This window comes from Pungitius pungitius, chromosome 3, assembly GCF_949316345.1.
Source record: "Pungitius pungitius chromosome 3, fPunPun2.1, whole genome shotgun sequence".
NCBI lineage: Eukaryota > Metazoa > Chordata > Actinopteri > Perciformes > Gasterosteidae > Pungitius > Pungitius pungitius.
Window position 1 is genome coordinate 2,032,721 of NC_084902.1, and position 27,725 is coordinate 2,060,445.

The 27,725-nt window shown below is 46.4% G+C and overlaps 1 protein-coding gene across 1 annotated transcript in view; it reads left to right on the plus strand.

Annotated features, from left to right (window-relative positions):
* LOC119195541 (chloride channel protein 2-like) overlaps window positions 1-25,139 on the plus strand; it is a 34,732-nt gene extending 9,593 nt beyond the window's left edge. Inside the window, exons 3-23 of the mRNA XM_062561626.1 lie at window positions 1,387-1,518; window positions 1,851-1,979; window positions 2,853-2,986; window positions 4,900-4,977; window positions 5,602-5,680; window positions 5,894-6,019; window positions 6,498-6,582; window positions 6,730-6,831; window positions 7,251-7,335; window positions 7,927-8,079; window positions 11,401-11,470; window positions 11,580-11,690; window positions 12,348-12,561; window positions 12,899-13,032; window positions 13,591-13,781; window positions 14,768-14,879; window positions 15,628-15,692; window positions 20,618-20,656; window positions 21,469-21,573; window positions 23,634-23,720; window positions 24,954-25,139. Of these exons, the coding sequence (XP_062417610.1) occupies window positions 1,387-1,518; window positions 1,851-1,979; window positions 2,853-2,986; window positions 4,900-4,977; window positions 5,602-5,680; window positions 5,894-6,019; window positions 6,498-6,582; window positions 6,730-6,831; window positions 7,251-7,335; window positions 7,927-8,079; window positions 11,401-11,470; window positions 11,580-11,690; window positions 12,348-12,561; window positions 12,899-13,032; window positions 13,591-13,781; window positions 14,768-14,879; window positions 15,628-15,692; window positions 20,618-20,656; window positions 21,469-21,573; window positions 23,634-23,720; window positions 24,954-25,139 (2,417 nt within the window). The remainder of the gene's footprint in view (window positions 1-1,386; window positions 1,519-1,850; window positions 1,980-2,852; window positions 2,987-4,899; window positions 4,978-5,601; window positions 5,681-5,893; window positions 6,020-6,497; window positions 6,583-6,729; window positions 6,832-7,250; window positions 7,336-7,926; window positions 8,080-11,400; window positions 11,471-11,579; window positions 11,691-12,347; window positions 12,562-12,898; window positions 13,033-13,590; window positions 13,782-14,767; window positions 14,880-15,627; window positions 15,693-20,617; window positions 20,657-21,468; window positions 21,574-23,633; window positions 23,721-24,953) is intronic.
* Window positions 25,140-27,725: the final 2,586 nt, after the last annotated feature.

Sequence of the window (27,725 nt, forward strand, 5' to 3'; positions counted from 1 at the left end):
TCTCTGTGCACAAGTTGTGTTGCTGCATCTCTGGTCTTTTCCGTGTTTTCATGTAGCAACATGTAGTACCCAGCATGCAGTTTGGCGGGATAATTTTTATAAATGTACAATTATTAGTGTTGAAAATTGTTTGTGTCACAAGCTGTTGTGGTGTTTTACCCTGTTAAATAGTGTTTGTTGTGGGTTATTCATTGTTGTTAAAAAGTCATAACCATGACTGACTCTCAACACACGTAAGACAAGTAGCTCCAGCCGCTTCATGACGATGTGTAGAAATAAATTCTGCCTCCTGCCAAAAAGAGCTCAGTTGTCATGGCGTGTCACCGGTATTAACGGTACATATCGAACGGAAGGTGCACCTTTAGAACCGGTATTGCGTGCAGCCCTGTTCATGCTGTGTATCCAAGGCAACCTGAATGAGTCACATCAAAGTGAGGGGGGAGAGAGGAGAGAGAAGGGGGGAGGAATGGAGGGCCCCAGCTTAGACCTGTGAGGGAGATGAGAGGCAAAGTCAAGGGTTGAATGTGATTAGCAAAAAGCAGTAGAAGAAGAAGAAGAAGAGGGGAGTTGGAGGGGAGGTGTGATTGGGGATCAGGGGGGGAGGGATGGAAGGGTGGAGTGGTGCAGAGGGTGAGTCAAAAAGAGGGATTGGGAACCAGCATGCTGCTTATTGCATGTCATGTAGGATAAATACAGCAACCAGTCTGCAGTGTGTGTGTGTGTGTGTGGCAGAAAAGGTTATTAGGAGACAACTAAATACATCTCCAAAAAGACCAGAACGCACAAAGGCACACACACACACACATTTACATTGAGTAGTGTCTGAGTGACAGAAGGTGTCCAAGAACACAGACGGCCTGTAGGTGGGATGACACACACACACACACAGTAGATTACAATCTAAATATACACGTGCACAAAGCTTCTTCTCTCTCAGGCGTAACGGCCTGTGGAGTGATAGCAAACAAAGGCTAGTGTGTGTGTTTTGTGTTTTGTATGTTGCATTTGTTGTGTATGCTGGAGATGTGTGTGTGTGCGTGTGATTCCTGAATGGATACTTGAGGTCTTATTTAAAGGGCTGAGCACCCTCCAAAAGAGAAAAACCTTCAGCCACATGCCTCGAGGTGTGTCTGACCCTGTTATGGCTTCCAAAACAAACAGCAAACAGTTTATTTATTCGTGACACGTCCTTGAAAATGTCCTTCTGGAGTCTGGAGTCGTTCTTGTGTTTACTGGAGAAAATCTCAGATGTGTCTTCAGTGCGTCTGCAGGCAACAATAAGTCACGTAACATAACCAGAGGTTTCGGTTTTAAATAAGGACTAATGGCTTCAGCCCCCCCCGTTGATGTGGTGGTGTCTTAACGTGTGCTTTTATCTCCCTGCAGACTGCATGGTGCGCTGTCAGAAGTTCCTGTTCTCGCAGGTCGGGGAGGACTGGATCTTCCTCATCCTGCTGGGACTCCTCACGGGCCTGCTCAGCTGGGTGATGGACATCTTCGTCGGAATGTGTCTACATGGTAAGGGGGGGCGGTGGGGTTTGGAACATGAGGAGGAGGCAAAGGCAGGTGACTTCAGAGGAGGAAGAGAAGGAGGAGGAGGTACTGATGACATTAGATACAGGGAGGAAGTTGGAGAATTTGATATTGTAGAATATTCCAGTCCTCGGAATGAGGGGCCAACCGGGGGGGGGGGGGGGGTAAATAGAGAGAGAGAGAGATCGCATCGAGCCCTCGGACATTCATCGGATAATCACAACTACACACATTGTGTCTTCAAACAATTTATCGGACGGCTCCCCTGGTTGTACATTAATGTGTGTGTGTGTGTGTGTGTGTGTGTGTGTCCACAGCACAGAAGTGGATCTACGAGGGTCTGGACAGTAACGTGTTCCTGCAGTATCTGGCCTGGGTCGCGTACCCCGTGGTCCTCATCATCTTCTCTGCCGGCTTCACGCACATCCTCGCCCCCAAAGCTGTTGGTACGACCACACACACACACACACACACACACACACACACAGAGGAAACACGTGAACACCAGACAGGCCTGAAAAACGCAAAAGAATCACTTTGAATGCTACTGATAAATAAAGTAAAGGAAGAAATGATAATTGCGAAATCCTTTTTTACAGTAACCTTTGGCTGTATATTTCTGTTTGTTTGTAAACAACAAACAAACATGCTTTCACATTTACAGCACAGTTCTCTCCTGCATTTCAGGAAAGTGTTCCCAGGATGCATACAAACACAAATGGCTTTTTTGAGAATACTATTACAACTGAAAAGGGCACAAATGATCATGTTGAATGCTATTTCTGAGGAAATAAAAAAGGAAATACATCACGTTTTTTTTCATCCTGATATCCGGCACCGCCTTAAAGAATTATTTATGAAACACGCTTCAGCAAAAGGGCTTCAGATAAAACACCAATGCAAATAAAACCTTAAAAGTACAACAAGGAAAAAAAAGGAAAAAACTCATTTAAGAGCCACAGCAACAGAAGAAGACACATGTAGGCCTGAAATAAGCTGCTGCAGCCTGATTTGAATTAATCCACTAGTTCCATTACGGAAAAAAACACTCCATAGTCAAAATTAGCTTGCCAATTTATTTTTAATAACCAGACAAGGTTCATCTCATCCGCTAGTTGTGAGAGTGGAAGGAGAAGGGTCTTATGCTAAATCCCACAAAGGACACCACATAATTACATTACATTACATGTCATTTAGCTGACGCTTTTATCCAAAGCGACTTACAATAAGTGTAAGAACAGTGTAAGTAGATTAGGTAGACCCAGGCTAGCGGTGCTAAGCTAAGCTAAGCTAAAGCCGTCTTCTTCACACCTCTGCAGGGTCCGGCATCCCAGAGATGAAGACCATCATGAGAGGAGTTGTGCTGAAGGAACACCTGTCCTTCAAAACCTTAGTGGCCAAGGTCGTCAGCCTCACCTTCGCTCTGGCCAGCGGCATGCCGCTGGGCAAAGAGGTAACACACACACACACACACACACACACACACACACACAGACACACACGACTCTGTCAAATAGTCGATCAAGTTATGACTCGTACAACAAGAGACGTTTGTTGAACTGAAATGACTCATAGATGCTTTCATGTTTCCGTGTGTGTGTGTGTGTGTGTCTATACATGCGCGCGGCCTCCAGAAACACAAACATTCCCATTACAGAACCGCCTCATTACGTGTGACTCTGAAGCAAAATCTCTTCTCCAGCTGGCCTCTTCATGTCTGCAGTCCTCACACCTGCTGACCCATAATTCAACTGTCCTGTGGTCCGCCTGCACATTTCAGCTTTAAAAGAAGAAAAGCTTCTAATTTTTATAAAGAATACATCGTGTCGTGTCGTGCTGCTTAAAAACCTAATCCTATAAATATTAGGGGTGTCAAATGATTAAAAATTTTAATCAAATTAATCAGAATTTTCAGTGAATTAATCATGATTAATCACACCTGAATCCTAACCATTTTTTCTTTCTGAAATGCATACTAAAGATAAATAACAGGACACAGATACATAATTATCATTATTATTATCATAATTATTATTTTTTACATAAATATATGTTATTGATATTTGATTTTTTAATTCATTCCAGAAAATAATCAAATCAATGTTATTTGATAAGTTACAGACTGATTTCCCTGCATGGCTCTAGAAGGGTCTCGAGCCTCTGCAGTTTATCCCACTCTGCTGCGAGTTTGTGCTCCTGATGGTCCAGGGCTGCGATGACCAGACATGACCAGACATGTCAACCCTCCCGATGTTTCAAAGCCCCCCCCGAAAATCTCCCGGACCGACCTTTCTCCCGATTTCCACCCGAACAACAATATTGCTGCACCACCCGTCACTGGGCGCGCCGTTTCAGACCGAACAATAATAAAAGTTACACCTTGAAGTCGAGCGCGGCGATTAGAACGACTGGCGCTGCAAAGAAATCCGCTACCACCCCCATTTCAGTGTGAAATATTCCCATACCTGGGAGGATTTAGATCGCATTGGTTTCTCTTCCTCCGCATGTTTCAGAACAGCGCTGCTCTTGCTCTGCTGGGCGGAGCTTTTCTTCTTCTCTGTTCTGCTGCGCGAGAACGGGGGGGGGGGGGAGCGGGTCTCTGGCGCAAACAACTTGCTGAACCTGACGGCCTGACATATGCCTGCAGGTGGCAGTAATGTGTTGTATAGGATGAAGTGCATTCCCTAGAAGAAGAGGTTCTTTCCGGACCTGAATAATTTGTCACACTGCGCATGCGTGAAATGCGTCAAAAAAATTGACGTAATTAACAACAAACAGCTAATTAACGCCGTTAACGCGCTATTTTTGACAGCCCTAATAAATATATCTATATGTTTATTGCTATGTACATATTTATTTATATATATTAGAGTAGTCAATCCAGCCAACTGCTACGCTGACGACACGCCGCTGTGCACATCAGTCACGTGACCGGTGATCGTCGTAGTATCCTCGTAGTTCCCTCACCCCCCTGCAGCGTGAATTACAAAGTGACGAGAGCGCCACATGAGTTCTGGTTCTGGTCTGAACCCAAAGGGAGTGGGCGCTCCAGCCTCGCTGTGTGCGTGTGTGTGTGTGTGTGATATAGTGCAGATAGCTGTTTTTCAGTATATTTTCCTTTTTAGTGGAAAACATTTTCAGGTGAATGAGGCTTCTCCCAAAAGACTGTCTAGCCTGAAGACCTACTGAGAGGAAAATATACTTCCTACACACACACACACACACACACACACAGGCCCAGTTCCGATGCTTCACTTCTGGTTCCCCTCTGAGCTCCAGAATGTTAACGCTCACTGGGCCTTTGAGGTTGTTGGGTCACATGCACACGAAGTAACAAAATACTTGTTCCCTCTCTCGTCCCGTCAGAGTCCGTTCGTGCACATCGCCACTCTGTGCGCCGCTCTGCTCAGCAGGTTCATGTCTCTGTTCGGGGGGCTTTACAAGGTGAGTCTTCTTCTTCTTCTTTGCTCATCCTGCTCTCCCTCTCTCTCTCACACACACACACACACACACACACACACACACACACACACACACACACAGACTAACCTCTTGTTATGCCATGCCGCTTGAAAGAAGTCTCGTAGGAATGAAGGTAAGTAAGATCGGGTCGTAAACATAGAACTCAATTTCCCAGGGTGCACCGTGGTGCTCTGAGGCGCTTTTCTATTTCTCACTGCTGTTCCATTAATGGGGGACCTGCTGGAGAGAAGTGGGGGGGCTTCTTCATCCACCACTTTTCTTTATTTATATTCTATAATTGTTGCTCCATCAGCTTTGTGATTGTGCTTTATTTTTTTATTTTATTTTTTACATTGAGAGTTTGTCATTATAGTCGTTTTCTGATATTTAACTTTTAATAAACAATTACACGTGTGCCCTTTATTAATTGTGTTACAGCAACACTCCAGAAGAGAAATGCATAGAATAAATATGTTTATCACATTCACCATATAAACAATACAGTACAACAAATATAATAAACTAGGATACATCAATGTAACCTGCTACGCTGTATGTGTGAAGTCATTAAAGTGAGAGGGTGAAATGTAACTCCTTCGTCCTCAGAACGAGTCGAGGAACATGGAGATGCTGACGGCGGCCTCCACCCTCGCCATGAGCTGCTGCTTCGCCGCCCCCATCGGAGGTGAGCGAACCTCGCGTGGCGCTTACAGCGGGCGCCAAAAATCCCCTTCATTGCCACGATAAATATCATTGTTTGACGTTTTAAAATCCATCTTTAGTGAATTGTTTTTTGAATATCCACACCGTGACGTGCGTTCTTGGTTCATTTTGCGTGTTCTTCATGGTGTTTAGAAGATGGCGGTCTGATGCGTGGCGTTCCCTCTGTGTGTTGCAGGAGTGTTGTTCAGTATTGAAGTAACATCCACGTTTTTCGCGGTGAGGAACTACTGGAGAGGTTTCTTTGCTGCTACCTTCAGTGCCTTCATCTACAGAGTGCTGCCCGTGTGGAACCGGGACGAAGGTAAGGCCCCAAACAGATTCATAGGTTTAAAGAACCTTCTACAATCCACAATGTAGAAGGTCTGCGACGCCGCTAAGACTCGGGTTACTTTCCCGTCTCAAACGTCTTTTAAAGAAGGAAAAACTCAGAAAATGTTACGGTCAAATGGATTATAAAGCTTTGGGGTGCTTTGGGGCGGGGCTACTCGCTGATTGACAGGTCTCTACGTCCCTCCCCCCCCCTCCTCAGTCCAGATACACATTATTTTCTGTCCTGTTCACTGGTTGCAAAAAGCCAAGATGGCGGCCCGCACACAACGCCGAACTCTGCGCTTCAAGACGTCGGGCTGCGAACCAAAAGAGTGTCGTCATGACGACGACACGTCCAACTCCCCTATTGGGGGGTCTCTGGGTTGTACAGTGAGATGGGGGGTGGGGGTGGGGGGGTCTCTCTGACTGCAGCAAGTTCTCCTTCCTCACTCTTCGTCCTCCTCCCCCAGAGACCATCACGGCCATTTATCAAACACGCTTCAGGCTCGACTTCCCCTTTGACCTCCAGGAGCTTCCCGCCTTCGCCGTCGTTGGGTGAGCTAATGCGCTCGGTGCTTGTGGTTTGCTTTAAGTCCTTTTACTCTCGTGCGTTGTGTGACCCGGAGACGTGGTTTCTTTAAGCCTCGACTCATTGATTATTATTGACGTGCACGCGTTTGTGCGTGTTCTCTCCCTCTGCAGCATTGCCAGTGGTTTCGCGGGGGCTTTGTTTGTCTACCTGAACGGGGTGATTGTCCGGTTCGTCAGGAGACAGAAGGCCGCCAACACGTTCCTCATGAAAAAGTAGGTCCAGCCAGCGGAACGATTACTGTGCGACCACACATATCCAAGTTTACCTTGACTTGCATTACGGTGCGTTCAGGCTCGACTTAGTAAAGCGGAGTATTGGGCCGCAGGTAAACTATTACTCTGTCGTGATGCATTCAAATGTCATCTTGTAAAAATGTGGTTTATGTTGAGAAACGTGGGTAAACATGGAAGTTTTCCCACCAACGTCAAATAGAATATTGGCAGTGAGTCTCCTGCGTTGTGCAAGGTCCGTAAACTGATGTTTTGTAGTTTTAGCTCAATTCATTAATGACTGTTCTCATTTTCTCGATTCTTGCAAGGCAACAAGGTAACTTCCTTACAATACCTTGTGTGCTATAGCGGTAGTGTTTTCATGCTACATTGTTGGATACCGTTGACTTCCTGTCCCTCAGGTGCCTGCTGTACCCGGCGCTGGTCACGTTGCTGATTTCCACACTAACGTTCCCACGCGGCTTCGGACAGTTCATGGCAGGCGAGGTAGGTTCTGCACGCGAATGTAGAACCCCAAAAGTCTGCAGAGATCAGAGACCATGTGGATTTATCGTATGTGTTGTCCAATTTCACCCCCTTCATCCGTCAGATTATGTGAATATAAAAGCTACACACACACACACACACACACACACACACGCACAACGTTGGTAATGAGTGGGTGAGCCAGGCCTCTGACCACTCCTCCTAAAACGCTCTCAATTATGTGTCTTAAATCGTCGCCGTGACAACGCTTCAGCCCGCTGACTCGTTGGGTTGGGAGGGGGGGCGGTGGGGGGGGGGGGGGGGGGGGCGTGTTCAGTCGCATGTCGGAGTGAATGTACGTCGACGGGCATGGAACAGAGAAGAGCCCGTGTTATATAGAAGCTTCCAGCCCAGACTTGTGGAGGACGTCTGATTGACAGGAGGCCGCGAGTCATGTGACTGTCACATTGTTCCTTTGTGGGTTTTGATCGATTGTCACGACGGATTCAGCTGAGGTTAAAAATAAAACATGAAAAGTTCACCATTGAATAAAAGTACAGAGTTTATAATATAATAATATAGCAATATATGCCCCCCCCCCCCTCCCCCCAGTTGACCGTGGAGGAGACTCTGGACACTCTGCTGGACAACCAGACGTGGGCCAAGCAGGACATCGGCGAGGAGTTCGACATCGGACACGCACATGCCTGGACGCACCCGCAGGTCAACGTCTTCGTCGTCCTGTTCCTCTTCACCTTTATGAAGGTAGGACTGAGCGAGGAGAAGAGGGGGGGGGGTTGATGTGTAATCTAGATGTTGTTACCTTTTAAATAACAGTGATTTTATTTATTTATTTTATTTATTTACAAATACAGAAGCAACAGAGGTTGTCGATGTCCCCCTCACTGTGTGTGTGTGTGTGAAGCACACAAAGAGAGTGTGAGTGGGTGCACCACAGAAGGCAGTGGGTTATGTTACAAATACATTTTTATCTGGTTTTAAATGTAACACTCAACGTTGAAGCTGCACAGAAACTGAAGGTGATAATGGCGACCATCGTGCCGTCCACACTCAGTTCTGATGCTTCACTCTAAAGGGACGTCGTGCTGCTCCATCGCTCCTCTCCCCGTGACCTCTGACCTCGTTCCCTGTGTGTGCGTGTTCGCGTCTCCTGTCCTCATAGTGACCAAAGACGAATTCAGCGCGTCCCATGTGGCACACACACACACCCACACACACACACAGACAGCCTTCGCTTTTCCTCTCATTCGGCCTGGTGATCTGCAAAGGGGAGATCCTAAAATCTAACATTGATTCATCATTTGTTTAGCTGAAAATTAAAGAAATAAAATAAAATAACTGCCTGCATTTGAAACTCGATGAGTACCGAGGACGATCCTGCACCTGTTGTTGTAAACCTTGTTAGTTTGATAGGTGTCGACGGTATTAAGGAGGAATTATTATAATTAAGCAAATCGTTATTCTCAGTCGTCTAAAGTTCTCCAACGAGAGAACATTTTTTTTGGATTGAAAATGTATAATAAAACTTGTGTCCTTAGTTAAAATCTGATGAAACTCAAGAATCTCCCTCAGGTAATGAGCGCAGTATTGATCAATTATATGATAAAGATGCAGTTAATCCGTTGGATATCGGTTTGATGAAAGGCCGATGTTCACCTGAGAGATGTTCCCTCTTCCAGCGCCCACCAGGCCTCACGCATCCAACTGGTTTCCCTTGGAAACCTTCCTCTGACGTTCACATCCTTTCATTCATTGGAATAAACTCTATTTGCCTGATGATGAGATGAAATGACATTGTCTTCCATTCTTTTTGAAGCAACCAGTTGTTGTTCCTCTATGGGTCCTCATATCGAGGGACCTTCTCTACATTTGAGCTTCCATTGGTTCGGATTTAATTGGATTTCGGTGAAGAAGACTTTCCCTTTTGCTTGTTTTGCCCTCCTGGGGTTTTAAACCAACGACCCACTGGAAGGCTGCCTTGCTTTTCTTGCCCGTAGGCTTCCTCTCACGGCTCATGGCAGCTTCAGTCTGAGGTCGAAGGTCCTCGTAGGTGTTTTTATGGCACTACCACTGGGTTAGATGAAACATGGAGGCTTCCTCTGGGGGAGTCACCGCTGCTTCACAGAATCAGACACTAGCAACAGCTACACGTAGGACCCAAAGGGCAAATAAAGGGCATGTGGACCAAAAGTCGTAATTATACGCAATCTGTCTGATTGTATCACTTTAAAGGGCATAAGAGCTTTGATAAGCAAGAAGGGCTTAGAACCCGACTGCGTCATGAAGTCTATTAAGGATAACATTTTGTTGAAATACGAGTACTTCTTCCCCCACTGAGCACGGTGCGATACTCCGGACCCGAACCTCTGGAGCCGGACGGTGTCTTGGCGGCCATTAGTCCGTCTCCTTGGTAACCCCCGAGCCACCTGCAGGGGACCCATTAGCAACTCCTCCAGCAGTGATCACATGGGTACGGTTGCCATGGTTAAGTCTTCTGTCCTATAAGGACACGTCAGCCAACTTACTGTCACACTGGTGCTGTGTGTGCTGATGTGTGTGTGTGTGTGTTCTCTGTGAGCACTGCATTCAGAGCTTGAATTAAAACTGGCTAAATCTAAATATGCATTATGTTTTTATTATTCAAAAGAAGAAAATGGACATTAGAGTCTCAGAAGACCAATAATCAGCAAACCTTTTGAAAACTTCTTTCAAATACGATTTTATCCAATTAAAGCTAAAAAGAACTGGCATAATGTCAATTACATCACATGTCATTTAACTGACGCTTTTACCCAAAGCGACTTACATTGCATTAAAACCCATGCGTTACATGGGGAGCAATGGGGGGGTCAAGTGTCTTGCTCAGGGACACTTCGACACGGCACATTTAGCAGCCGGGATTTGAATCGCCAGCCTTGGGCACCACATTACTCCATGAGCCTCCATCACCCCCAATTAGATACTATCAAGAATTTAGTGTGGTCATGGTCATGGTTCTTTATATGGAGAGTACAGGTATATAAGTAGAGGGAGTTTAGTGGTTCAACAAGCCCATAAAAAGGATGTTTGTGCACATTTTTATGGGCACCCACTGCTACCATCTATTGTCCTGTTGACCCTTTAACCTTTCAGGTGGTGTCACTGCCTTAAACAGACTTGCAGTGTGTTATTTCATATTTGATTGTGAGCCTCTGTAATAAAGTCACTTTATGAGTTCCCACATCCTCTAAACCTTCTGCCTCTTATTAAGGTTCTACTGGATGAAGCCGTAGGATCACGCCCCGAGAACAACTCTATGGTGTCTCCCCGCCCCGGCGCTGATTCTTGTTGATGAGTCAGCGCCAGGATGTGAGCGTGGGCGCGTGTGAACACCTTCCTGTGTGCGTCCGTGTGTGTGTGTGTGTGTGTGTGTGCTGGGCGTGAAAATGGCGGCGGTGCAAGGTTACAGACGGAGATCCATTACTTCACCATGGCAACCGGCCGTAATTACAGCTAACTATAGACGAGAGAGAAGGAAGGGGGGGGTTAACGTGGGGGGATTTATTAACTGTAGGATTCGAGTATGATGAGAGAATAACTGGGTTTTATGGTGAGAAGCGGCGTAGTTGTCTTCATCCGCCACTGGTTTATGAACCAAAGGATGTAGGTGACCATATTCAGACTGTGTGGGCGGGATGTACAGACCTGTCAATCAGTGTGAAGCCCCGCCCTAAAGCGCCCCCTACTACATATTCACTAAATGAACATCATGCTGTATTGAAGAAGACTTTAAACTAGAGATTGAGACCATAAGCTCAGTCATTTTCTCATAGACGTCTATGGGCACGGAGCAAGATGTTTGAGTTGTTGTTGCAGTCTTTGTTTATCAGTGAGAAAAGCTTCCACATTTATTTCATAAAGTATTTATTTACTCAGGGTGGTGTGGTGGATGTTGGGGTCGAGGGTGCAACGGTCGGTCGTACGTTTAATACTCGCCATGAGCTCGAACGATGGTGCCACTCGGCAACCTGGATCGCCGCCATGTTGTTCTTCACGCCGTGTCTTTGTCTTTGTCCCCCCCTTTAGTTCTGGATGTCGGCTCTGGCCACCACCATGCCGGTGCCCTGCGGCGCCTTCATGCCGGTGTTTGTCGTCGGTAAGACGGGCCGTTCGTTTCGTCTCACTTCATCCCAGCTGAAACACCTCGTTTCTGCCTCGCAGCCCTTAGCGTTACTTATTGTTCCCGTTTGTCCGATTTCCGCCAGGGGCGGGCTTCGGTCGTCTGGTCGGAGAAGGCATGGCAGCCTGGTTCCCAGATGGCTTCAACACGAATGGCACCATCTACCCCATCGTGCCGGGAAGCTACGCCTTAGCGGGTGAGTCGGATTCCTCTCACCTTTTCTAGTACTTCTCTTGTGTGTTTTTTTGACCACAGAAGTTGTTGAGTTATATAACAGCAGCCAAAGTAAAGTGTGTTTTGATAGTTTTGACAGGCTTAAGTCACAAGAAAGACCATCTTTCTCTTAATCTGAATGCTTTCTTTCTGTCCTCATTGGTTGGGCGGCACTCATCCGCCGCGTCGAGCTCCCTTCGCCGCCTCTCCGCTCTTCGTGTTGCTCTTCTTCTTCTTCAATATCTGGTGGAATTACTCGTATAAGTTTGAGGGTTATCAGGAGGAGAAGAAGGTGTGCTGAGGGATGCGGCGTGCGCAGAGATAATCGCCAGGAGATTGATGACTTGAAATCTTGATGACTAGATTAAATTGAGGGTGTTTGGTTCTGTGGATTGCGTGATCTGATGTATTCTTATTGTCCTCTCTACTGCAGGAGGGAAGGTGAAAACGGTACCTTTTGAAATGATGTTAATAATAAAACTTTCATTCTTTTCTTTATTTTGATGGATGACGCCCCTGAAAACCCCCTCAACGGCCCCCACCCCCCTTTTACTTAGCACCAGACACCACCTTGAAAAACCACCGATCTGAACAATTGCATCCGTGTTCTTCTGCCCCCCCCCCCCCCTCCTAAAAAAAGGTGCGGCGGCCATGTCGGGCGCGATCACCCACACGGTGTCCACGGCGATCATCGTGTTCGAGCTGACCGGTCAGATCTCCCACATCCTGCCGGTGATGATCGCCGTGATCCTGGCCAACGTCGTGGCCCAGTCGCTGCAGCCCTCGTTCTACGACTCCATCATCCGCATCAAGAAGCTGCCCTACCTGCCCGAGTTCGGCTGGGGGCACCGCGAGTACGTACCTGGAGGGGGGGGGGGGGGGGGGGCACGTAATTAGGAGAGAAAAAAAAAATGTTAGTTAATTTGAACTGAAATCAGGAAGTTTTTAAAATCAAATCATCTCAAAGATGACACACACACACTCATATTTCCATCATCGCCACACACCAAACGTTGTCTCCCAGCGCTCCGCCCACTGACACCTGTCTGCACTCTGGCCGGTTGGGGTTCGGTCACTGAGCTCCGGGTCAACAGGTGGAGAGAAACCAACAACGCGGTTTCTCCCTCCCGCTACTGATCATCGGTGGTCCCGCTTCCTCTCCCGATGAACGCTCTCCCTCCTCTTCCTCAGGCTGTACAACATTCGGGTGGAGGACATCATGGTGCGGGACGTGCACTACGTCTCCCTGAAATGCTGCTACCGGGACCTGCGCAACGTGCTGCTGACGGGTCACCTCAAGACGCTGGCGCTGGTGGAGTCGGCCGGTGAGACGCCGTCTTCTTCACTAAAGGATCAGAGTTTATGAGACCAAGGATCCATCTGTGCAGACATGAGTAGCAGAAACACGTGGCACTAAAACGACAACCAGCACGACTTGTTACTTCAGGGAGTGAGTGATCTTCAGCTGTTGTGTTGAGTCTGAGGATCGACCCACGGACAAAGTGTACGTTTGGTATTCATGAGCCGGCCGCGTTACGCCATCGCGCAGCAACAATTAGCTGCGTCATTTCACAGAATACCTGATCAGCACGAACCGTCACAGAGGCAATTACTGACAGGCAGGCAGCACGCGCACACACACACACACAGACACACACACACACACAGTAGCTGCACACCCTGCATTGTGGCTCTGGTTGTGTAACTCAGTGCTGCAACACGTGTAAAAAATCTCCTGCAGGCTGCTCACTCCTCCTCTTCTCCTTCTGCTTCTTCTCCTCCTGCTTTTTTTCTCCTCTGCTACATGTTTTCCTCCTCTTCCATCCTCTACCTCTTCTCCTCCTGCTTTTTTTCTCCTCCCCTTCTTCTCCCCCCCCCCCCAGACTCCATGATCCTGTTGGGCTCCATTGAGCGAGCCCAGCTGCAGGCGCTGCTCTCCCTGCAGCTGGGCCGCCCCAGGCGCCTGGACTTCATCAGGGAGCGAGCCGTGGGGGAGAAGAGGCGCCTCTCAGTGGCGTCCGACACGGGCAGAAAGGACGGCGGCCGCCGGGCCAGTCTGGAGGTCCGCTTCCAGGTCAGAGGTCGCCGGGGTCGGACGATCAACAAAGCTCACAACGAAATAACTCTTCAGACGCTCGATCCGTCGCCAATAAATGTGGATGTTTGAACGTGTGTGTGTGTGTGTGTGTGTGTGTGTGTGAGTGTGTGTGTGTGTGTGTGCGACAGAAGAAGATGGAGGAGCGGCTCCTCTGGTTCCAGGTCCTGGTGCTCGAAGTGTTGATTTATCAGTCTGTTTTTCTGTCTTCATTTCTTTCTCATCAGTTTGCAGCGAGTGGCGAGGTAGAACGCCCTGCGGCATGGATGTGGTGTGTGTGTGTGTGTGTGTGTGTGTGTGTGTGCGTCTGTGTGCTTATTTACTTTCTTGGGCTTTTTTTCCCACACTTCTTTTGAATGGTGATACGGGTTAGTTTAGTCTGACTGATACCTTTGTATTAAACCTCCTGATTGCTATTACATCATACATCATTATTTTTTCACTTTTATTTTGTTGTGGAGTAGAATCTTCTGAAACTACTTGTTTTTGAAGCAGGAATAATGATTTTATTTTTCTGAGTCAAAGGGACATTTCTGATTTGAGTTTTTTTGGTCCCTCTTTTAAACATCACTATAGGGGACATTCAAAAAAACACAAGGCTGCTGAAATTAAGCAAGTATTATTATGAAAACTACATCAAAAGGAACATCAGTCTATAAGGAAAATTAATGAACTTACAAACGGGCAACTGCAGATTATATATCAAAACATGTTATGTGTCAATGGTCCCCTCTCTTCAGAGAGACTTTATTAACAGAACCTGGCAACAACATTTTGTAGGTCACAGATACCCAGCATGCAAAGCCGTGATATTTTACACCAAGTGCTCATTTGATCTCTTCTGCTGTTCCCCCCCCTTTGATTTCCCTCCATGTCGTCCCTCCGAGGGACGACGTCCATTTGTCTAATGAGTCCCCAGAAAGAGAGCTGAGTGTATCTGTGTGTGTGTGTGTGTGTGTGTGTAGATCTCTACTGAGGAGTCCACCTTCAGCCCAGTTCATCCAGTTTCTCAGAAGCCCCTCAAACCTGCGCTGAAGAAGCCCTCCGTGGTGGAGCCGCCCGCCGAGATCCCCCAAAGTGAGAAACACACACACACACACACGCCGAGACGTTCTGTCTTTAAAGTCACATCACACTAATTGAACCTCTTCTCCACCCCCTCCTGGATGATGAAAAAAACTAGTTTAGGACTGATTACAATTCTCTTAATAGAAAAAGGCCAAATCAATCCTGCTTCCCTCATTGGTTGCAGTATCCTGCAAAGCAGTAACTCCAAGTTTACCATGTGTGTGTGTGGTGATAATGAATAAGGCATCTAAAAAGGTAGTCAAAGAATTGTAATGAAATGCTAATGTATTTGAGTCTGAAACTGGTTAAATGAGTCTAAATTGTTAAATAGCTAAATGAATAGGTTTTTTTTACTTCACAGGCTATTTTCAAAGGCCAAAGACACAATATTTCCGATCTGTGGACAATAAGGGAATGAATAAAATATTTCATTCAACGTTGTTGAAGAATTTCATTTAGCTTAAGCAAAGTTTAACAAATAGTTAACCAACACGTGATGGGTCCCTGCAGTGAATCATGGCTGTCAGTAGCTTCTAGAACCTGTGCTCCATTTACTGTGTAATAGAGTCCATTCCATCTGAATGGAAACCACACCAATTCCTCCTCAGACCGACTCTTTGCAGATGATGCAGCCCTGTTTGTGTCGATTCTCTAGATGAGGTCATCAGGCCGAATATAATAATAATAATAATAATAATAATAAACAGATGGACACCGGATGAATCTGATGAAATCTCTCCTTGGTTCTCTCTTTCAGGCCCAAATTCTTGCATTGCTTTAAAGAACCTGTTCTGCGCCTGTTCAAAGGAAGAAGGCCTGGGGGTAAGAGAGCCCACACACACACACACACGCACATGCACACGCACATGCACACGCACACACACACACACACACAGTGAGTCTCAATATAAAAGCCTTTCTCTTCCCTCCTGCACCACTCTGCTTTCGGCTCCTTTCCTAGAAATACTTTTTCAATAAAAATTGTTCCCCCACAGCTGCAATGAGGTTTGGTCACCCAAAATTGGCGTTGCAAGGACTTTTTTTTGCAAAGCCAAAGTACAGTTGCGGGTCTCGATAACGTTGTGTGCTTCTCTCTGGTTGTCCAGAAAAGAAAAACAACAACGTGGAGAGCCCCACGTCTCCTGAGCTCAGGAAGCCCTCCAAACGAGTCCGGATATCCGTAGTGGTAAGAGCCACCGATCGGGGGCTACCCGAATCACTGGAACCTGCCCGGCAACAGGTCCATCAGCCAATCAGCCGTCTATCCGCCGCCATTCCATTTCAGGCCTAATCCTCCTCCTTGTGCAGCCTGTAACCCCGCCCACTGACCTGTCACTGCCTCCAGCTGCTTACGTGATTGGCCGGGGCGTCCATCCATCTTAACCTCCTCTCATTGGTCAGTAGAGGTTACGGCGACCACTCAACAACCGAAACACCACGACTGCAAATGAGTGACTCCTACAGCGAGCTTCTCAATTGGACCTTCTAGCGGTTTGCTGAATTTAGCTGCTCCTAGTTGAAGAATCCAAAAAAGGTTCTGCAGGAGAGAAATGCCTGAAACGAGCTTTAAAGCACATAAAAGGACTTATTTTGTATGGTGGTTATTTAATATTGAGAAGTGAGGGATATTTTACATTACGTGAAGCTTTTTGAATGTAGAAAATGCACAGTTTTAAAAAGTAGATACTAACTAGAAAACACAAGACATTACAACTTTATTATTTACCAGTTATTTAGACCTGTTTAACCACTTAATGACTACCAGTTTTTAATTAACTTCAGACGTGTTTTTTGCCGTTGTGGTGGAGCGGTCCACGAGGACGAGGCTGTTCATCCTCCCAGCATGCCGTGCTGTCCATTAGACAGCCGTGTCCCCCCAGAGTCGTCCAATCAGTGACGGCCTCACCAGGACGGGCCATGTCCCTGGACCCCATCCCATCCGTCCTAATCCCTGTGGGTGGGGGGGGCTGATGTCAAAGGGGCGTGTTCCTCTGGGTTTGTACCCAGACAGGAGCCTCGTGTCTCTCCATTAGGAACCGACAGGTATTAGAATGACATTGTTCCAGCAGCCGCTCGGATCAAATGATGATGCATGGAGAGCCCCGGGGAGCTATTGGGGGGGCGCATCCCTTCATGTCAATCAATGAACACAAGCGCCTGATTAGAGACGGAGGGCAACAATTGGGCGGCACAGGGACGTTTTACACACTTCGATCCTTCGTCCGTCTGTCGCCACCAGTGATTTATTCGTGATCCCAAACGGTCAACGGTCATTATTAACACCCTGGGGGCGCTGTCGAGGGATATCGAGTTATAGCCCCCCTCATTTCCTTCCAGCTCCTCTCTCACACTCCTCCCCAACCCCCCCCCCCCACACCTCCTCTCCTTCCATCCAGACTGTGAGATATTGATGCAGGGGTAAGTGACATCAGCAGTCTGTTGCAGAGCGATGATGTCGCCGCTCTCTCCTCGCTGTTTTTCTTGTTATTTTCCTCCATTCCGGCCTTCATGCTTTATTCATCAAGGTTTGTGGCTCTGATTTTGGGGGCTTCTGGCCTCTCTCTCCTTATGAGAGATGAGTGAGTTCTTCTCTCGCTGTCTCTTTAGATCGTTGGGGGGGGAGGGCTTCTTGACGTGCACTCTTGCATAGGAACGTGCACAAAAAACACTCACACACGATGCAAAAGAGGAAAGATGAGTCACATTAACGTTTTTGTCGCCTCAACAAATGAGGAAAAAAGTCCAGAGGGGAGAAGAAAGTCGTTGAACCTTTTTTCATTTTAATGGACTAGACTGGAGTTAAGAATGATTTGATCTTTTCCCTCATTCGTTAGGTTTATTTCATTGTTATTATTCAGCCTTATTATGAAAAATAACTGCAGAATTTAGTGGAGATAATGAGCCAAGTCGCTGAGACATCTGGGGACTCGTCTGCCGAGGCGATCGCATCAAGCTGCAAACAATTTCAGGACATCAGCTGACAAATGGTTACAGTGCGATAGTTTTTAGAAAAATGCACCAGTTTTCAGTCGTTTTATAATAACATTACATTAATGTATGTAATCAATTAATGTAATGTAATAATTACATGTTTACAAAGTGGAAACTTGATTGCAGCAAACAAACTGGTCCCTGCAAGAAGTGAAGAGTTAAAGAGATAATGGGACGTTTTCATAACTTATGACCAACTGAGAATTTATCAAATGGTGCATCTTTGTGCCTAAACGATGGCGCTCTATAGACATGAGGCGATGGGAGAGGACGCAGTGACTTCCTGTGTGAAACCGTCGGGTCGGAGAGGACGAGCGGTTCTGGGTTCCAGCAGAGCAGCAGAAGGTCGGGGTTCATCTGTCAGACTGAAAAAGGCCTGATTTGTTAAGGGCAAAGAATACAATAGAGGGAACTTTATGTCAAGGTCCTACATAGCAAGACATCTTTGTGTTCATTTGGATTATTAAGTTTATTGGGGTCAAGTGTTCACAGTGAGTTCAGGGACGAGAAAGTTCTAAGTTATAGAAGAAAGAGCGCAGACTCCATTAAAAACGTCCTTTGGTTATCTGATGGGAGAGCGTTCAGGGGACGGGATGAAGTCATTTCAGACGTTCTGGGGAACATGGCGGATCGGTCGCCGGATATCGGACTGTGTGACGAATCCGGGTTTAAATCGGCGGAAAAACTTGTGCAGTTTCTTTGTTTTTTCCCACTAATTATCGGTCGTTTAAGATTCATCGCCATTAGCCAACTTTCCCTAAAAGCCTTTGAGGACGTTTCCTCTTTATTGCGCCGCAGTAGTTTGCACCAAGTCTTTAATGATGTTTTTTCACATTTGCATTAAGTCTGTAATCTAATCGGATACACAAATAAGGCAGTAATAGAATTTAAAGGCTATAAGCAGCGACACAGAAATCTGCAGTTAATTGTCTGCACACGAGGGATTAGTCATTATCGCCGCAGTGTTTCCCTTTTGCACCGTTTTAGAATGAGAATGAAAATATGAATGAGGTGTGTTTAGTCACGTCTGAGAGACGACCTGTGGACAGACCGATGACGCCATCTTTTTCCTGAATCTCAAACTACTAGGACTAGGATGACCTCCTTTTCCTTACGTCAAAAACATTCGGACGGTTGTCCAGTAAACACGGATGTGGATGTGCATGGTCCCCCTTGGATGAACTGTAGAACCTTTGATCTCCGTTTCATCTGCGCCCTCATCAGGTCTCAACACTTAATTCATAAATGCCTTCCAAGCTAATGATGATCCCACCAGCTCCTCTTTTGCCATGTTAGCTTAAACATTAACCTGCTAGCACTAGCATCGTGAGCATGTTAGCATTTAGCTCAAAGGCCCCACTGCACCTGAATGCAGCCTCTTATGGTGACCCGACTGTCACAAAAATCAGTCTCACTCCTCACGCCTCGACCAATCAGACCAACGAGTCGATTCGGACGGCTACAACATTGTTTTTTTAATTGTTTTTAAATTTTAAATGGGTTTGGCAGCAACAGTAAAACGTGTTCACAGAAGTTGAAGGAGGGACTTGTGATTATCGACAGCAGGCGGAGATGCTCGGCCTTCCTCTTCAGGAGACATCGACGGTGTAAAGAAAGCCGATACCCTTCTATCCACCGTGAGCTCAATGGGGAAAGATCCCAGTGGGAGGGGGGGGGGGGCGCTCCCTTTCTTTTTCATCTATGTTTCCACCATCGAGTGTGCATGATACAGCAGTCTGTGCGTGTGTGTGTGTGTGTGTGTGTGTGTGTGTGTGTGTGTTCCCCACTGACCTGGTCTTGGATGGTTGCCACTGATGGAAAGATGGATAGCTGAAGGATGAGAGCGGGGGGGGGGCAACGGACCTTTCTAATCTTTGTCTTGTCAGGAAAACAGCGCAGTGAACAATGCAGCCAAATGTCAACACTCACACACTCACACACACACACACACACACACGTCTGCTTTACCTCATGTATCCAGAGGCAGAGGTTTGCTCTCTTGTATTAATTTATTACAGCAACCGTAAAACAGGTGTTTTTCTCCGGCGTTTGGGGGTTGGTAGACATGCAGACAGCCACATTAACGTGTAGAAGACCCACCCAAGTGGAAACTTCATAACATGCCTCCTTTAATAGAACAGCTAATCTATTTGAAAGCATCTATTTTGCATTTACACGTGTGCGTTTGTTCTGTCTCATCGAGCCCGGGCACGTTTGGCCTCCAGCTTGCATGATGCTACAGCAGGATACCTCTTTTTACCCCGCGGCAACAGTTGCCAGGGTTACCGACAGGTCGGCCACCGCGGCGATTGAGGACAAATGAGCTGAGGGACCCCCCCCCCCTACCATCAGCCCCCAGGTCACACTCACTCTGCCTTTCTCTCTCTCTCTCTCTCTTTAGCGCACACGTATGTGGTACGTATGTGGTACGTATGTGCACCCAAGCACATGACTAAGTCATATTTCACAGCCATTTAAACACACACATGCACACACCCTACGGTACCATTTTCTCACACATATTCATCCCCCCCCCCCCCGGTAGCGAGCTCCACGCTCACTAGATGGACTGTACTCTTTGTGTAGTCACACAATGGGTGATGCATGGTTGTGTGTCGTCGTTAAGTGGACATCATCGTTGTGTTGCATCGTTTGTGTACCTGTTTTTACAGCCCGTGTGTTTGTGGGTTTCCTCATTTCACCGCGTTGACTGTGTTCACTGAATGTCTTTGTGTCCTGTTGCTTCTTGTCTCCAGGACGACGTGGATGTGGAGGACGACATGACGATTGGAGAGGTAAGAAGGACGGCATTCATGAGTTAAAGCTGCATTCTCTCTCCTGGCCACCAGTGGGCGACTCCTCTGGTCCCATAGACGTCTATGAGAAAATGACTACTTCTCTCTGTATATATATATCCCCTCAGTGAACATTGTAATGGGCTCTTTACACTTTTTGTTACAAACGGTGTGCGACACTAACAAGTTGTTTTTTGGGAAATGTAGGATCAGCGTTTGAATCCAGGCGGTGTCCCTGTTGGACCTTTCTCCCCCCTGAGAGGCCTCACCTGACGTCATGAAACCGTTGCTTCGTTCTCTGCTAATTCCTGTTAAACTTTTCCCAGATGATGTTCTGTCATCGTGCTTTTTGACCACGTTAATCAGACATGAGTAAACGAGGTCACACAAACCTAAATGTTTGATATGCGTTTGTCTCACTGGACTCTCGTCTTACACCTGATGACAGAACAGACCTTTTCACATTTCCTCAATATCCAGACGGGCCGATTACCCCGGAGCCTTATATTTTTGGATATGACATCATCCATAATTCATCTATCAACAGCCCCTCTCATTTCCTGTCTTGTCAGCCCGCCCCCTCCCCCCCCCCAACCCCTCCCGTTCACCTCTCACACGTCCGCCGTGTCGTTGCTTCTCGCTTCGTGGGTGGGGGGATTTATGCAGTCGTTCAACACGCTGCCCAGGCCGTTCATGGAGGGGGGGGGGGGATTTATCACAGTGTGCTAATAATAATAGCCAACAGACATCTGTTGCTCGCAAAGTCAAAAATAAGGAAGGAAGTTCTGAAACTCTGTCGCGTTTCTTGTCAGATCGCAGAGTGGGAGGAGCAGCAGCTTGATGAGCAGGTCAACTTCAGCAACTGCAAGATTGACCCCGCCCCCTTCCAGCTGGTGGAGCGCATGTCCATGCATAAGGTCTGATTGCAAATGCAGATGTTCATCAACCTCTTTTGTGTGTGCGTGTGTTTGAGTGTGTGTGTGTGTTTAGGGTTACCCTCTCAGATTTTATGGTGATTCCTGGTACACAAAAATGTTATTATGGGAATAGTTCCATCAGCACTCGTTGATTCAGTTACTGTTTACTTTACTATACTATATCTCAAGTGCTTTACATATCATTTTAAAGGCATTTAGACAAAATTTACAATAAAAACTATGCACAAGAAAATATAAAGTCACAAAGTTCTAACGTTAAATACACAAAAAACTTCTACAAGCCAACAAACTGGACAAGTCTAAAAAACAATTGAATACAAATGAAATGAATATGTAACGGGTCAGGTGTTCAAACAAGAGAATCCACACTAAACTAAACTAAACGCTCCCCTCCTGAGAGGAAGTGCAGAATAAGGAAAGAAGCTCACTCACCTCCATCACACACACACACACACACACACACAGAGCTGTGACAGCACCCTTATATCACCCATTCAATGCCTCTCTCTCTCTCGCTCTGTGTGAACACGCTTTAAACATTTAAGAGAGGGATCCTGCACCGCTCCATCTGGCTCTCCTCCTCCACTGCACACTTCCAAAAGCCAATACCACGCACAACCTCCTCCAGCATATTAAACACCGCTCGTCGCCACCCTTTATCAAGGTGTGTGTGTGTGTGTGTGTTCCTCTCTGGGTCTGGATACAGTTTGCTCTCCTGGGTTTCCGTGGGGCTCTTCCTGCAGATGTTCTGTGAGAATGAAGCTTCAGCCACCAGCCGAACACGTTTTGTCTCGTTTAAAACTCACATGATCGGGACATTTAACTCTCTTAAGACGCACAACATTTAGTACATGAATGAGATATTACAAACGGCAATTAGTGAGCTTCAGAAGTCCTCTTAGCAAGGGACTGAATGAAGGCTACTAAAGAAATGTCCATTTATCTCCATTGGAACTCAGTCTATTTGCCACAAGAAACCCACATATTAGATTAATATTTTTTCATTAACTGGGGGGTGAGATTCTCGTCTCTCACGGATGCTCAATGGGTTCTAAAAGGCACTTTGCATCAGCGGATTGCTTCTTAATGGATGTGAGGGAGCTGGAGGTGAGCGGACTCTTGTCTCCAGAGACGCTGCCTCGTCCTCCTGTGGAGGGAAACCCTTTGACGGATCACACCAGGTGATTAGTGACTTTGTGCTTCGCCAAAAGGGACATCTGAAACGCATCCAAGCTAACTGAAGTCCCTAAAGTCCGGTTGGCATCCGTCCTGCAGCCTTTCCAATGTGCCGCTGCAGGTCTCGATCTCTCGCTCCGTTGGCTTTCAGCAGCCGTTCTCCAGCACCTCTAATGACGGAGACCAGATTAGATGAAACTTTAATGGAATCGAGTCATCGCAAGAGAAAGAACCGCAGGGGAAGGATGGTGCCTCACGTATTCATGGGAACATGCTGGACCCCATTTCCAATTATTTAAGCTTCAAATAAAAACATGAAATCACATCCTCACCAACATTTTAGCACTGTTTTGGGGGATTTTTGGTTCACATATAAATTAATTATTTCTTTCACAGGTTAATGTGCAGTCAGTCATTATGGCGGACTCAGCTCGACACGTAGAGGTCCATGTACACCCCTGCTGAGCCGTGCAATAATAATGATTATAATTTATTCACAAAGCACCTTTAAAGAAGTGCTTTGACGGAGGAAACGAGACAATATAACGACATGAAGTTCAACTAAAGCAAGACTAACTGATTTAAACCTTCTCAATTTACGCATTAAATAAAGAAGAAATGAAGTGATAGTGATATAAATAATAATAATATAAATTGGTAGAATGGAAAAGCACACATGAAAAATCTGGTTTTAAAGAGATTTCAGATTCTGGGAGCTTCGTCTCCTCAGACAGGTTCTTCCATCAAGGAGAGTTTTCTGGTTTTATCCCAATATTCATCAAATCTCCTGTGAAGCAGCAGATTGTTTCTAACCCCCCCCCACCCCCCCCCTTTCCCCCCACCCCCCCTTTGTCCCCCTGCAGACGCACACCATGTTCTCCCTCCTGGGCCTCGACCACGCCTTCGTCACTAGCATGGGGCGCCTCATCGGGGTGGTGTCCCTCAAGGAGGTAACCATCTCGAGACACTGTGTGCCACACCCCCTCCCCGGGGGCTGGGAGATGAGAACAGCTGAGAGCTCTTCTGATGTTGTTACTGTGCATCTCAAAGCTTCCGTTCGACGAAGTCGTGACCGTCATCGTTTTGTGAAACCGCTGCGACGGATCATCACGCTCACGAAGGCGTTTAGACGTCGTCCTCGCTCGGTGACAGAGACAGCAATAGCAAGCAGCCTTTAGTCTATCTATTGTCTTTCTGCTTGCCCCCCCCCTCCTCTTCTCTTTCCATTACTCTCCTGCCTCCCAATCAGCTGTGGAAAAAATAGAAAGTGATCTTTCTGAATTGGTCAGGAAATGGAAGGAGGATTGACTCTGTTTTCCTGTTCCTGACATTTAGGCGTCTTTGCTCTGCGTTGCACCAGCTGACGAAACAAAAGAAAGAGCCTCTGTCTCACTGACACGCTGTTAATATGAATATTCCGTTCAATGAAGGATCCGGAGAAACCAAATCATTCGCCCGAATGATAGAATAGCCGAGAAGAGAGAGGGACGGGACGAAAAACACCTTCGCTGAGGTCTGGCGTGTTCTGAAAAGATGTAACAGTCAACAGTAAATGGTTCAAATGGTTGGCTTAAGACAATAAAGGTTAAAGAAACGGCTAAAAGTAACGTTTGGATGGTTCAATAGTTGGATGATTGGTTGGATGGACGGCGTTGCTCGTCTCAGAACCTCGTCCTTTAAATTGCATTTGACGATCGTGTGCTCGGTTACAGGTTTCCACTTAAGAACTCTAAATATCTTTAGATCAGGACTCACCATGTCCCAGATGCCTTCTGAAGAAACATCCGTGTGTGTGTTAGAGAATGGCTGGACGGTTCAATTCAGACACAAAAACACAACCTTTACTGAAAAAAGAGAGGCGACTCGCCGCCATTCTTCACCGGAAGTTGGATTTAGACGTCCAAAACGAATGAGTTAGGTTAAGGAATATGTATATTTATATATACGTGTATGAATGTATGTAGATACCAGCACTGAGTGCATCAACTATCACTTATTTTTGACAAAAATGCTCATTGAATTCTTTCAGTTCCTCCAGTAAAAAGGTCATTTTTACGTAATGTGAGTAGGGAACGTTCAACTGTCGGACTCCGATCACATCTTGTTAGATTTAATAATATATAATAACTGATCCGGCAGTTGGTAAGTTCTCTAAATCTCTGTGGTTTTTGCCCCCCAATCAGCTTCGAAAAGCCATCGAGGGCTCCATGGCGGTGAAGGGGGCGATGGTGCGTCCTGCTCTGGCCAGCTTCCGGGAAAGCGGCACCAGCGGGTGCGAGATCGAGGCCACCGAGCTCCACAAGCTGTGGGATCGCATGTCGCTTCACCGAGACCACGACCCCTCCGAGTCCAACGAGAACTCCCAGTGAGGGCGGTCGGGGGCGGGGGCGGGGGGGCGCGAAGGAGGCGGAGAAGATGAGATGTTTAATCTCCCAGAGCCAACGAGAACTGCAAGAATCCTCAGAGCTGTAGGATCAATATTTCATTCTGGAAAGAGTCCTCCTGCTAGCCTCTTTGTGACTCCTCGTCTCCTCTCCTTGTCTCTTCTCCTCGTCTCCAACTTGCTTTGTGGACCCACCAGTGCTCTCCTCCAGGGGGGCACCACTGACTAAAGATCGTTTTCACCGTCGGGAAACATACAGCAGAGTGAATGTGGATTAAATTGTGTTTTTTTGGGGGGGGGGGGGTCGAATCAAAGGACTGGGTGGTTTGAAATGTTTTTTTTTGTTATTATTTAAGATTATTTGTTTTTAGCAGATGTCGCTGAGCTTTTGGGGGTTAAGATCAAAACTTTGCAGCTTCTTCCTCTTTGAAACAAGTCTTCCACTCTCAATGAAACGTAGAAAATGAGAAGCGACGTTAGCAACGCTAGCAACCGTAGCAACCTTAGCAACGTTAGCAACGTTAGCTAGTGGCGCTTTTTTTTTACTGCCATTAGACACCGCATTTCTCTTCCAGCTAAAATGGTTTTATTTCCAACTAACGGTTTACTGGAACGTCACCCTAGTCTTTGTCTGTAACGCTGGACGTTGGGGGGGGGGGGGGGGGTTCTTCTTCATTGTACGTCAGCTTGTCTTCTCTTCACACAATCTAGCACGCTCTTTTCTTTGTGGGGGACAAGATGGCGGCTATTTATTTCTGCTTATCTCAATATCTAATCTGATCAGCGTGTTAGCTTACCTCCATACACTCCCCCCTCCCCCCACCAACCCTATATGATACATGATGTAATGGTCCATAGATGCAGCATCAGGGTGTGCTCGATTATTGCACAGAAAGCAGCTTGAACTGATGATTCAGTGCATTTAAAGTGTAGTAAAAACCCTCTATAGAAAATGAAGAATCCCCCCTCCCCCACCCGACCCCCCTTCTTAAACCTCCAAATCATAACAGCGTTATCGCTGCGACTGACCGCATCTGGTGGTGCAGAAAAATAATGATTGATGGCTGCGCGGGTCTTCCGACATGACGATAAGGTATAAGTACTGTGTATTCAATAATTCATGTGCAGCATGAAGCCCGAGGCTCCTCATCGACTCCTTGGAGTCTCCTCCTTCTACTACTGACCTCCGTCCTTTGGAGACGCTCCTCTTGGTTCCACCTGACCTGTGTTCTGTTGCCTTAAACCACGCATGGCATGGAGGGGAGGAGGGGGGGGGGGGATAAAACGGCACGCCGTCTTCCGCTTGGCTTTGTGTGTGACTTTCAACGAGGGAGAGGCACAGATTAATATATTTAACATAACTCCTATAGTATGAAATCAGAATTTAATAATTTAATTGATGATTGAATTGTTTGTGAATGGGATGTAGGGGCTTTTTAACGCTGTCGCCTTTCTTCATCTCACTTTGTAACTGTAAATTTTAATCAATGACATGAATGCCTTATTTTTTTAAAGAAACCTGAAAAGTGTAAAAACACCTGTGTGCGTGTGTGAGGAGCACTGGGCCACAAAGTGATTATTTTTTTATTTTTCTGTCATGAATATGATTAAGTTAAACACGGTTTGGTGTTTAACTTTAAAAAAAGGAGCAAAATGAACTATTGTTTTGTATTTCAGGGATGAATAAAAGCGATTTTAACAAACAGTGGTTTTGTTGAAGATTTCTTTGTGTTTTAATGACTCCCCCCCCCCCCCCCCAGTGACAGCTGGAAAGCACCTGGAGTGTTGTTTTCGTGTTCCGTCTCCCAGAGGGGAAGCAAACACGCTGATGCCACATTCAGGTTGAAATGAGCTTGTTTTGTCCCCTCTACACTCAATACAACTTTAAATTATCATATTTATACCCTTCAATTGAAACTACCAAAGATGACGTTTATCCCTTCTCTACATGCACAATGCTTTTAAAATGAAGTTGCATGCATTTGACCTTCCATCTCTGCTTTTTCGCCTCGGCCGGATCCAACTGAAATAAATCGATGACTCAGACATTTTGAGCTGCATTTTATTGCCAGCAATGAGCTAAGGACACACTTTCTGTAGAGCAACAAATGAAACGCATCACTCAGATTTCACCTGAAACATGCACAACTTGAACAGAAATGTATCTGTTAATCTGTTGCACGGTGAATGAGGTTAGACTGGAGCAGAGTGCCATCTGTCCTTCAGGTGAATATTAAATAAAGGTGCTGCTAGAATAAAGAACTCTGACCCGGTGGGTGTCATCTCTACGAGGGCCCGAGTTCTCTGCAGCAATGACGCATCGCACGAGGAAACATCAAAGTACACGCATGTAACGGGCAAACAGTGGAGTTATTAGATCATTGTCACTCACTGGTCCTTTGATTTGAATAGAATAGATTTGACTTGTTTTTACTTTTCATATTTGAGGTAACATTTGAGCCTGTGCAACATGTATCTGCAGTTAAGATGACACAAAAAATATAGAAACACGATGAATATGAAAAAGTACAGGGTTACAACGCGTTAAAAGATGCTAAACTCAGCTCATCCA